The sequence below is a fragment of the Mastomys coucha genome, unplaced genomic scaffold, assembly GCF_008632895.1.
Source record: "Mastomys coucha isolate ucsf_1 unplaced genomic scaffold, UCSF_Mcou_1 pScaffold8, whole genome shotgun sequence".
Taxonomy (NCBI): Eukaryota; Metazoa; Chordata; class Mammalia; order Rodentia; family Muridae; genus Mastomys; species Mastomys coucha.
In genome coordinates, this window is record NW_022196914.1 from 77,646,065 (window position 1) to 77,658,118 (window position 12,054).

General features: G+C 40.3%; 1 protein-coding gene across 4 annotated transcripts in view; it reads left to right on the top strand.

Moving 5' to 3' along the window:
* Positions 1-12,054, top strand: part of Emb (embigin) — a 49,818-nt gene that overhangs the window by 28,819 nt on the left and 8,945 nt on the right. For all 4 annotated transcript variants that reach the window (XM_031359875.1, XM_031359876.1, XM_031359877.1 and 1 more), the window contains exon 5: positions 11,433-11,560. In XM_031359875.1, the coding sequence (XP_031215735.1) occupies positions 11,433-11,560 (128 nt within the window). The remainder of the gene's footprint in view (positions 1-11,432; positions 11,561-12,054) is intronic.

The following is a 12,054-nucleotide window of genomic DNA, read 5'->3' on the forward strand; positions in this document are numbered from 1 at the left end:
ACTTTTGTAATTTTATACTTTGTTATATTTAACTTGTAGCTTTTTATTCTGCAAATTAAATTTGTTTTTAAACATTGGTTGGCCACTCTTTATAGCTATCCAAACATTTTATCTCATTTAATAAACCTTTTCGGACCTTCAGAAAGCTTTTTGTTAATAAAGAAGACACTCGCATTGAGTACATCACTGCGGATGCCTTCTGTTGCAGAACTTGACCCACCGGCGGTCTTCAGAGCCACTAAACGTGCTGTTGTTGAGAAGGTGCTCACTTCGGGTTTTGGTGCTGTTATCATAGAATTGCAGATAATTTGGGATGAACGTTCCTGTCTCTTGAGTAGAAGAATCTTTTCTGTGTCAGGTCCCATGGTTTTAGGAATGAATGGAAGTCTGTTAAGTAAAAGTTTTCAGTTCCTTTTCTCTCACCTCTTTTCCACTTACCCTTCCAGTGGTAATGGGGCTGCTGCTGCTGCTACTCCTCCTCTTCATCCTCCTTCTCCCCTTCCTCCTCTTCCTTTTCCTCCTCCTCCTCTTCCTCCTCCTCCTCCTTGTTCATGTTGGTTCATTGGTGACTGAAGTGACATTCAGTAGAATTTTCTTCTTTTTTTACAATTTTTATAGAAACCTAGTTATGACATTCCACTCTTCCTCATGAGAACAAACAATTAGAATATGTACCTCATCATTAAACAAAACATTAGAAGGTCTCAGTGTCCTGATAAAGACTAATTATTTGAGCTAGATAACCGCTTTCATGAAAATTCCAACATTTTGTGGTAGATTAGTGAATGACTATTTGCAGGTGTTTGGTAATTGGAGTCTGTTGGCATAGTGATTGCTTGGGCTTTGTGTCATACTCATTTACCAGTGATCTGACACTTCTTAAGTCTGAGTAGCTTCTCACAACATCCAGATGCTGTGCTCAGGGCTCCTCTGTAGCAGAATGGTCTGCTTCCTCACTGTGACGGTCTACTCCCACGTTCCTCACCAAATCTCCTGTGGACTCACACTCAAGACTTCTTTCATTTTCTTTTAAATTATTTCAACTTGGAAATTGTAATATATCCATGTAGTTATTCACTTTGGTCTTTCCAGTTGCAGAAACTGACTTCATATTTGGGTTACATCATGTTTACTTTGTTTAGCGTCTTTCCTCTGTTGTCTGATTTAACTTGTGCAGCAAAAGTCACGGTGTATTTTCCTCCTCCTCTTCTTTCTTCCTTCATTTCTTTCCTCCATTCTTCCTTTCTTTTCCTTCTTGTTCCCTCCTCCTCCCACTTCTCTCTTTTCCTTCTAATGAACAATGACCCCAAACCATAGATGCCTCCACTATGTATTTTATGGTTGTTGTTTCCAGGTTTGTGAAGAGTGGCATTGGAAATATGGTAAGGATTGTGTTGAATCTGTAGACTATTTTGGTCATTGTCTTAGTTAGATTTTACTGCTGTGAACAGATATCATGACCAAGGCAAGTCTTAAAAAGGACAACTTTTAACTGGGACTGGTTTATAGGTTCAGAGGTTCAGTCCATTGTCATCGAGGCAGGAACATAGCAGCATCCAGGCAAGCATGGTGCAGGAGGCACTGAGAGTTCTACATCTTCATCTGAAGGCTACTAGCAGAATACTAGCTTCCAGGCAGCTAAGACGAGGGTCTTAAAGCCCACACCCACAGTGCCACGCCTACTCCAACAGGGCCACACTTTCTAATAGTGCCCTTGGACTGAGCATAAACAAACCACCACAGTCATGAAGCTACTCTTCTGGTCCATGAGCACGCAGATATCTCTCATTACCTAGGATAGTCTTCAGTTTCCTCCTTCAGAGTCTTCTTCAGTGTCTTCCTTGTCCCCCCCACCCCCGCCCTGCCCCCAGTGTAAAGGCCCTCCACCACCTTTGGTTATTTCTAGTTTTTGTTTGGTCGTTTAAGGCCATTGTGAGTAAGATTGTTTTGTTGATTTGTTATTGACATATGAAAAGCTACTCATTTTCCATATTGATCTTTGTGTTTGCTCTTGTGTTCAAGGTATTGATCAGAACTAAATGGAGGGTACAAGGTATTTTAAGTTCCCTACCCACCCCTGCTCAACTTTATCTCCTTCATTTCTTTCTCTTGTCTTGTTTTTATAAATAAGGCTTCCAGTTTTATATTGAATTAGAGTGGACATCCTTGTCTCATTCCTGATTTTTAGTGGGATGCTTTTGAGTTTTCCTGTTTAGAATAATGAGAAGCTTTAGAATAACAAAGACTTCTCGCATATTTTGTTTTTATCATAGTGAGGCATCTGCCCTGTATTCGTAGTTCTTTTATGGTTCTTCTCACAAATGATATTGAATTTTGTCTCCAACCTAGATCTAACTGAAGAGATGGGACAAAACAAGACGGGGGTGGAATATTTACAATATCGAACTAGAAGAAACAATTTGAGGGGTGTTAGAAGAGGCCTAGCAAAGAGAGTACATGGGAGATGGGAGAGAACATCAACAAAATAAACAAACAAAAACAATAGAAAACAAAACCCTAGAGTATAATATATATGTACAATATAATCATCTATGTATCCCATCCCTGGGGGAATGTTGATGGGCCCAGTCTTGAGCTTGTCTGCTGCGGGTACCCAGAAGTTCTTTGATTTTTATGACTACTAATTGTCATGCCTAGAAGGTAGCAGGTTACAGCATTCCTTCCCATTCTCTGGCTTTTACATACTTTCCACCCTCCTTCTATAGAGGATATTCCTAGAGCCATGGAGGAGTTGATATAGAAAGTATATAGCATTGATAACACAAACATCATTTATTTTCAGCCTTTGGCCAGTGATGAGTCTCTTTGCATTTTAAAAAAGAAACCTTGGGCTGGAGACATAGCTCAGCAGTTAAGAGCACTGTCTGCTCTTCCAGAGGTTCTGAGTTCAATTCCCAGCAATCACATGAAGGCTCACAACTGACCTGGCCTGCAGGTCACGTTTTTCGGGGGAACGAGGAGGGTCACAACCTGTGAATAAAGAATGGGCGAGAGAGATGACAGGACTCAAGGAAGCATTGCTTGTCAAGAGCCGTTTACTTAGTGGAGCCAAACATATTTAAAGCAAAAATCTTGGAGGGGAGAGGGAGAGGAAGGAGGGAAATGGAAGGTTACAAAATCTTCTGGGGTTGAGCTCCGGGGTGACAGGTGGGGAGGAGGTGGATGACAGGTGGAGAGGGGGTAGATTTCCGTGAATGTTCTTTTCCCAGGGCCAAGCTGGATCCTTGTGATTGTCAGGCAGGATGTTAATCTCAGGGTTCACATCCTTGTGATTGTCAGGCAGGATGTTAATCTCTGGGTTCTCAATTAGCTGGGGCAGGATGTTTATCTCAGGGCTCTCATGGTTCCCAACACACAACCATCTGTAATGGGATCTGATGCCCTCTTCTGGTGTGTCTGAAGAAAGTAATAGTGTACTCACATTAAATAAATAAATCTTTTTTAAAAAAAAAAGAAAAAGAAACCTCTATCAAGGCTGAAAGCAGCACCGATATGTAGATATTTAGAAGGCAGTTCAAGAATTATGTGTTTAGCATGGCAATTACAGGATCCCCCTAGGGCCTATGACCTCTCAGTCACAGGATGTCTGTCTGTCTGTCTATCTATCTATCTATCTATCTATCTGTCTATCTATCTATCTATCTATCTATCTATTTTTTTTTGAGACAAGGTTTCATATAGCCCAGACTGTTCTCAAACTTGTTATGTACCCAAGAATGATGCTTACCTTTTGATTTTCCTGCTTTAGCTTCCCAAGTGATGACGAGCATGTGCCACCACACTTACCTCCATCACACATTTTAATCCTATCTCTTAGGGCTGCAAAAATCTCATACTTTTAAAATTTGCTTGGAGGTGTTTAAATTCAACTCATTTGTTTTTAATACCCACTTAACATTAATGTAACTTTTAAGTATGCACTATATCCTGAAGATACTTATGAAATTAATAACCTGGGTTCTTCTGGAGCATCCTTGCTAAAAATAACAGCTCTCTGTAATTTAAATCAATTTATAATTGATTATTGCTTGGAGAAATAATTTTATTTGAATAGACTTTAAAGACATCTGTACCACGATTTATTTCATATTTGTTATTTCATTAAATCTGTTAAGCTTATGTAACAGTGTATATTTTTGTAAATATCATCTATATGGCCTCCTTATGGTTTTTCTTAGGAAGAATTATCTTTATCAGCACTACAAATTAATATGGATAAAAAGCTAGTTTCATGCTCTCTCATAAGTTGAGTGAGACTCTTCTTTCTCTTTTCCATTTTATTTTACTTTTGCTGTAAAACTGCATGAGTCAAGCCCAGCTCATGAACATAAGACCTTGGGACAATTTACATTGCTTCTGTCCTTAGCAGAGCTGATGTGTTACTGTGACATGATACCGATGACCGTGGGAAAAAAAGAAAAACTTCTGCTGACCCTGTGTGCCGACAAGGCCAGCCAGAGCAGGAGAGCAGAAGGAGAGCTGCTGAGATACGAGAATCATGTGCCATCCACAAACTCTGGCATGGGTGTTTCTTAGTGGTCTGCCAAACAGTATGAGCAAGAGAAAAAAGAAAAGAAAAGAAACAACTTCTGTAAAATGTATTAATATCAAAAATCTCATGATAAGCTAGGCCGTGATAGCGCACACTGTTAATCCCAGCACTCAGGAGGCAGAGGAAGGCTTATCTCTGAGTCCGAGACCAACCTGGTCTACAGAGTGAGTTCTAGGACAGATAAATCTACACAGAGAAACCCTGTTTTCAAAAACCAAAGACAAATCTCATAATAGAAAATGCAAACATTTAATGGTGAGATTTTGATAACAGCATGTATTGAGCCTGGCCTTGGTTCAGTCATCTGCCTTCCCTAAGAATTTTCCTAATGAGAAGGGTAGGAAATGAGCCTGATCATCACCGGTAGTTGCCCTAGCTGCCTTTGGTTCTTATGATAATATCTAGTTGCCCTTGAAATGAGCATGACTTTGGGCCAGCATTCTAGTCTGCAAAAGTGCAAGTACAAAGCTTTATTTTTTGTAGCTTTTGGACAGCTATGACTTTCACTAAGTAGATTCAGTCCAATATTTCCATAGATTCAATCTAATATTTCCAGATGCTACTTTGAGTTAGAAATTTCACCCTCTAGTCCCGAGACCCCCACCCCCTATGTGTCACACTTTATTTAAAGTCTCAGAACACTAAGATGGTACATTAGAATACTATCACCCTGCCCTTGTATCAAGATGTGTTTTTAGACATGAGTAGTGGCCCGGAACTGTGATCTTCAGTACAGTTAAAAAAAATTCCTAAGTCAGAAGGTGGTAGCTTCATGCCTTTGATCTCAGCACTCTGGAGGCAGAGGCATGTAGGTCTCTTCAAGCCAGTCCAGTTTATATATTGAAATCTAGATTAACAGAACTACCAATGAGCCCCTAACTCATTGTGTGTGTGTGTGTGTGTGTATGTGTGTGTGTGTGTGTGTGTGTGTGTATGATTCAATTTCATATGGCTATTGATAGTCACACTGAGCCAAGAAGAGATGATGGGAAGCTGGGCAGTTTTAGAAAAGGCATCTTGTTTAGCCAAGTTCTAAATTTCTGCTTGATTGACAGTTGACACAAAAGAAAAAGAATAAGAGAAAAAGATTTTGTTTTTCAACATTTGAGATTCTCTGTTTCTGGGTTGTCACCTGATGTCACTCACTTATGCTGTAACCTTATCTGAGCATGCAGATGGGCTAGTTTAACATCACAGCCATGGCTTCTTATCCAGCTCTTTCAGAATATCAGATTTTCTTGAATAGCCCTTCTTGCTGGCTGTTATGTATCCTGAGCATCTCCTTCACAAAGCTTTACTAAAAAATAGTTTCTCCTGTTGTTGTAGAAATTAATCCCAACCCAAGGTGTTGGAAAATTTAGTTCCTAGACAAAAAACATATACAGCTGTTATATTTACAGTAAGCCTTAAACAGTACAAAAGCTGGGCAGCTGCCTACCCTCTTTGCTAGAATCTACTTTCCTATTGATAACTCGTTACTACTGACTATGTTTCCTCTGGGCTGCTCTTAACTCTAATTGTCCAGCCCTTAGTGCCACGTTTTCTTTACTTTTAACCCATGGCAGCTTCTCTTTCTCCTGCACCTTTTCTCTCCTCATGGTTCCTCTCTGACCCCCAAGCCTGGCAAACCTCAACCTCACCTATGTCTCTTCTGCCCAGCTATTGGCTGTTGGCATCTATATTTCTCAGTCGATAACTTGGGGCCATGGTGTATGTGTGCAGACTCTCATCTCTGGAACAGCCAGGTCTTGGGGGCCCACACTTAGCATTAAGATGAAAGCTCAACATTGTGTCACCCGACTCTCTGTCCAAACTTGACTTTTCCCACTTTTGATCCTTAGTTTTTGAATCATCTTTGATTTGTTTTTGATTTGAGGATCTTTGATCCTCAGTTTTTGATCATCAAAAAGATTTCTCAATCTTTTTGCTCATATTTCAACACATAATTTCCTGCTAAAGCATGACCTAATTTTGAGGAGGAAGCATAGTGTGCTGACTAGCTTTGTGTCAGTTTAACAGAACTTAGTCATTTTGAAAGAGAGAAACTCAAATGAGGAAGTTCCCCCACCAGATTGGTCTGTGGGCAGGCCTGCCGTGCGTTTTCTTGATTGTTGCTTGATTGGGAAGGGCCCACTTCACTGTAGGTGATGTTAACCCTGAGTTGTTAGTCCTGGGGGCTATAAGAAAGCAGGCTGAGAAAGCCATGGGGAACTAGTCAGTAAGCAGCACAACTCCATGGCCTTAGCAACAGTTCCTTCCTCTAGCTTCCTGTCCTGCTCTGAGTTCTTATCCTGATTTCCCTTAGTGATGGAGTATGACCTTAAGAGTTTTAAGCTGAAATAAACCCTTCCTTCCCCAAGTTGCTTTTGGTCATGGTGTTTCATCATCTCAATAGAAACCCTAACTGAAACAGGATCCAGGTTTGAAAAATTGAGTATCTGAAAGATAAAGTGCCCAGGATAGCAAAAACTGAGCCTAACCAGTGTTGGGCTTCAGGATTTGCCCTTTTGAACACTGTTAACCTAATGGGAAGTTGAGCCTGGCACATGATATCCATGAACCAGGGCTCTATAAGAACCGGCCCTTTCTACTTCTCCATAAGTGCCTTGAGAAGTGTGGCTAAACTCTGTTTCAGGTTTGGAGGGGACCTCGTGGCTTCAGAAAAAGTTGAGGGAAGATATGATCCATGCTTGATCTGTAGGTCTCTTAATTGGCACCTCTTCCAAAATATTGGGGAACCCTCTATGCGCTGGAGTCACCCATCAGCCCTCAGACATGGTGCTACCATAGTAGAGCATCACCTAGTGCTATATGCTTCGTGAAGAAGTCTGGTGAGGTGGTGGTGTGTGTGCAGCTGGGAGCTGAGGGTGCTTTGTCGGGATAATTGAGAGTAGCTTATTCCCGGCCTCCCAGTCTCCCCTCCTCACAACAAAAGCACAGATAGGGAAATGTGCATAAAAAGGAGCCAATTGTGTGATCGCTGGCTAGTCAGAAATACAAGCCTTGCTTGTATTGTAACGAATCTTAAGAAGACTTAAGTGGGCAATTAGGGTTTACTAACTTTAATCAAAGTGAACTAATCTGTTCTCTACAACCTTAACTCTGCCTAAGGGCTGACCACCCTGGAGAAGAAGGTGATTCGTTTGAGTATGGGGGAAACGGAGTCTACAGGGATGGTGTCATTTCTCTAAATTTCCAGTTCTAGAAAGCAGACCAGACAGTCAGTGTACTACAATCCTAGCAAGTAGTGCTAATTCCGTGCTCTAGGGCTTGAAACAGGAGTGTTGAATGAATGAAAGGAATTTATATAAAGTCTAGCAGAGACCTCAGTCCACTGAACATTGTCCAGCCTGAGGCAGCTCCCACCACCAATTTTTAGTGAAGAAATTAACACTGCCATAAGAAAAACCACATCAGAATAAGATGTTCTGGGATTCCGCCTAGTTGAGCCTTTACCGTTTGACGGTTAATCATTTTCTTTCCCTCAATAACTTAAAATATACTTGTTATATTAGTATCAAGACAGATGGTCTGCTCTTTCCCTGGGATCTGGGGATTGATTCCAGTTTTTTCATAACGGTTAGTTTCCTCCATGTTGGAGCCATCTGGATTTATAAATGATTTCTGAGGTGATTTCAGTCGACAGAGGATGTGGCACTAATCATATAGGAGAAGCCTGCTTTGAGGCTGAACACCTATGTGAGAGATGTCTCTCCCCTTTTCCCTTTCCACCTAACTCCATTTAGATAAAAATTGCTTTCTTATTTAGTTCTTGTTTTTGTTTTGTTTTTTATCAAATTATTGTCTGCTTTCTTTGTATTTTCTCATTAAACTATATGTTGTGAGGTATTTCCTTTTTACTCTTAGGCTTCAAGTAACCCTTCTGTTCCACATACTACATAGGTCTAGAATGAAGATAGTTCTGATCTTTTAAACCAGCTATGTTTCTAGTTCTTGGTAAGGACCTAGCTGGGCATCCTGGTTTAAATTGTTAACACTTCTGCTGAAGCACAGCCTACTGGCTTATCTTAGCCAATGCTTACTGAAGCACAGCGTACTGGCTAACCTTAGCCAGGGCTTGGCTGTGTGGTCTGAACTGTAGAGGAATCTGTCTCATGGCTCTGGGAAGAGTTGTCTCCCATTTGTTATTTGGATGGACTAGGACTCTCCTCAGGGTCTGGAGCTAAATGATTCTTCACTCTCCTCCTCTCTCTCCTCTCCTATTTATTCATCTCTCTTCGGCATCTCCCTTTCCAGATGATCTAGGTGAATCATACACAAGGTCCGATAAGCATTCGTGAGTGATTTCAGACATCTAGAGGGTTCTAAGATGTACAAACATGAAGTTCTGTCCTCCCTCACTTTCCTCTGGACAACTCATTTCTCCTCTGCTCCAAAAGACTAGCTGACCTAAAAACCACAAAGGACAATAATTTTCTTACGAAGGTGGCTAATGGCATTACATATAAAGGGCACAGCCATTAATTACGGGAAAGTGTGATTAAGGGAGTTATATCAGGACATAATCACAGTAAAAGTTGGAACATTGTGACAGTTGAACTCTTTTCTAACTTTTTATAAGAACATAGCAGGTGTATAATGCCCTACTCATAAGATACTTATATATATTAAGGCTGTCATATATGTCAGAAATTTCTTTCCTGGTTCTCAACCTTTTCTTCATCACTGCATTATTAGAGCAGTGCTGACTCCTTCCAACACTAATACCTGATCTTTGACATAATCATTAGGGTCTACTGCTTAGCAGGCGTCAGTAAGTAATGCGTGTTAGTTAGTAAAAGCAATGCTAAGCTCTTCCAGTAGGGTCAGCCTACCAGTTTCTTCTGGGATAACCAGAGTCCCAGCACCATATCCGTTCATATATACTTACCTCTAACCATGTCCTATAGTAATGTCATGAAGTGCTTGCCTGATCGGTGATTCACATCTTTGGTTTCTGTAACACTTAGATGATTTAATTTAATCAAAGCATGCATCTGTGGTTATGAAGAGTATGAGAACCAGCTTCTCAGTGAGTTTCTGTCACTGGAGTAAAGCACCATCACCAAGGCAACTTAGAGATGGAAGAGTTTATTTGGGCTGATGGCTCTAGAGGTTTAAGAGTCCATCCTGGAAGGGAAGTACGGCGGCCCAAGCAGAAGCTGTGGGCTCATATCTTAAACCTTAAGCAGGAAAAGCCATCTTAAGGGCCACAGGTTTTTAAGCTTTCAAAATCCACCTCCAGTGTCACACTGCCTTCAGCAAGGCCACGCCCTAAACCTCCCTAAATATTCACCAGCAAGGGACCGACCGTCTATTCAAATGTCAGAGACTATGGAAGACACTATTGAAACCATCACAGCCACTGATGTAGAGATTGCCCCCCTCTGCCATCATTTGATTATCGAAGCATTTATGTCTTAAGTGGGTGGCATGTTCATCTTCCATGCCTTTCTTTACTGTTGACAGAGCCCCACTACACACTACTGATCAGCAAGCAGCTCTGAAGAGGGCAAGGATGATCTGTGTAATTATATCAAAGCCGGTGATTTGGGTTCACTTTAAACAGTTACACACAGGTTTTCCTCTGTCACTGGTGCATTGCTCATCTAAGGACAGAACCCACCAAAGAAACCCTGTTTTTGGTCCTTGTCTGGTTATTAACATCATTATTTCTTTTCCAATAGTTATTGATTTTTTCCCATTTTCCATGTTTACAATTCATGCATCATGCAAATGCTCAGTTACATCGGTAGAAAATTGAAGAACCCCTGGACAGCATATTTTATCTAGAGTCGTTTAGCTGTAGAAGTTGAAAATCTTTCTAATTTCTGCACTGAAAGTTAAAATTACCTATAAATTTTGATACCATAATCTGACCTTTAGACACTACGGTAATTTTTATCTATTTTTTCTTTGCTTGTTAACTTAATAAACAACACACAAAATTTAAAAAAAAAAAAACCTTAAAATTAATAAAATTAGAAAAAAGAAAGAAAACAAAGGTATCATTGTTGATCCATCACCAGACAGGACAAATTTTATCTTGTGGCTCTCTGTTGAATGCTTGTGTTCCTGTGTTGCAATTTCTGTAAGCAAACTGTTCAGGTATTTAAATTTTAATTTTTCTGACTTCGGGTTCCTCAGCATTGTTACTAATTGTATTTACTTCAGACTTTCTTGAGTAAGAGACTTACCATAATTCGCATTAGTGTGCTCTTTTAAAATCGTGCTGTAACGATATTTCTAAGTCTCTCTTGTTTGCTGGGCTTTACGTTCCTTCCTGACAGTGCTGGTGTACAGTGCAGAGCTTTGTGCACACTGGGTATGCACTCTACACGGCGCCTCCTCTCCATTCTCCCTTGACTTTCTTTTGTCCCCTTGTGTTACCACTTTCTAACTCTGCTGGCTCTTTACAAATCTGCATCAATTAAGACTGTTTTCCAGCCTGCAAATGTTGCCTTTTTATTCATGCACTTAAGGTAAAGCTCTGAAGAAACTGTCCCAGTCTCTCAGTCAGCGGGAAGAAAGAACAGCCTTGAGAAGGGGAAGCTCCTTTTATTTGGCTCAAGTATTTAATAGTTTGTTGCAAACTTGGAATGGTTAGAGTTTTAATCACTGGAGGCTTTCCTTCCAGTTGTAGGCTGCAGACAATTCTATTGAAGTCTTCCATCCACTACTGTTAACCACTACTGCTGATGTCTTCAAACGTTGGTTTCATTTTATGTACAATCAAAATTGCATAAAGAGAATGATACATTAGTAAGAAATGAAGTAGGAAAACTCTGTAAATTTAGTACATTTGTTTTGCTTAAACGGTTTTAATAATATACATTTTTCTGATTTTTTTTTATCTTAGTACCCAAAGTTCATGGGAAAAACAAGCCATTGATCACTTACGTGGGGGATTCTACTGTGCTGAAGTGTGAATGTCAAAGTTGTCATCCTTTAAATTGGACTTGGTACGTGGGTAATGGAACTTCACAGGTAAGATCGTATTTCCTGGGGCTAGGAAGACAATTCCCTTGGTGAAAGTACTTGCCCTTTAAGCATGAGGACCATAGTTCGGACCCCCTGTACCAATGTAGAAAGTGAGGCACACTTGTAATCCAAACATTAGGGAGATGGAAGACAGTGTGATCCCAGAGGCTTGCTGGCTTCACCCTCTTAAAAACAAAGTGGAATGCAATTGCAAAGGCACTGGATGTTTGTCTGTGGCCTCCACATACTCCACACAATAAAAACATGCTCACACACCTACACAGACAGGTATACACAAAAAAAGATCTTTTTTCTCTCTGATTTGAAGAAAACCAAACAAACCTTCAAGTTTATAAATAACATTATAGCTGACTTAAAATTCCTAGGAAAACTAATATTTCTGTTCTAACTGGTAATTACCAAGTAACCACAGTAATAAGTGGAGTTGTCATTGGGCATTATCAGGGTATTGAATATGTAAAGACACATTTGCTGCTTTA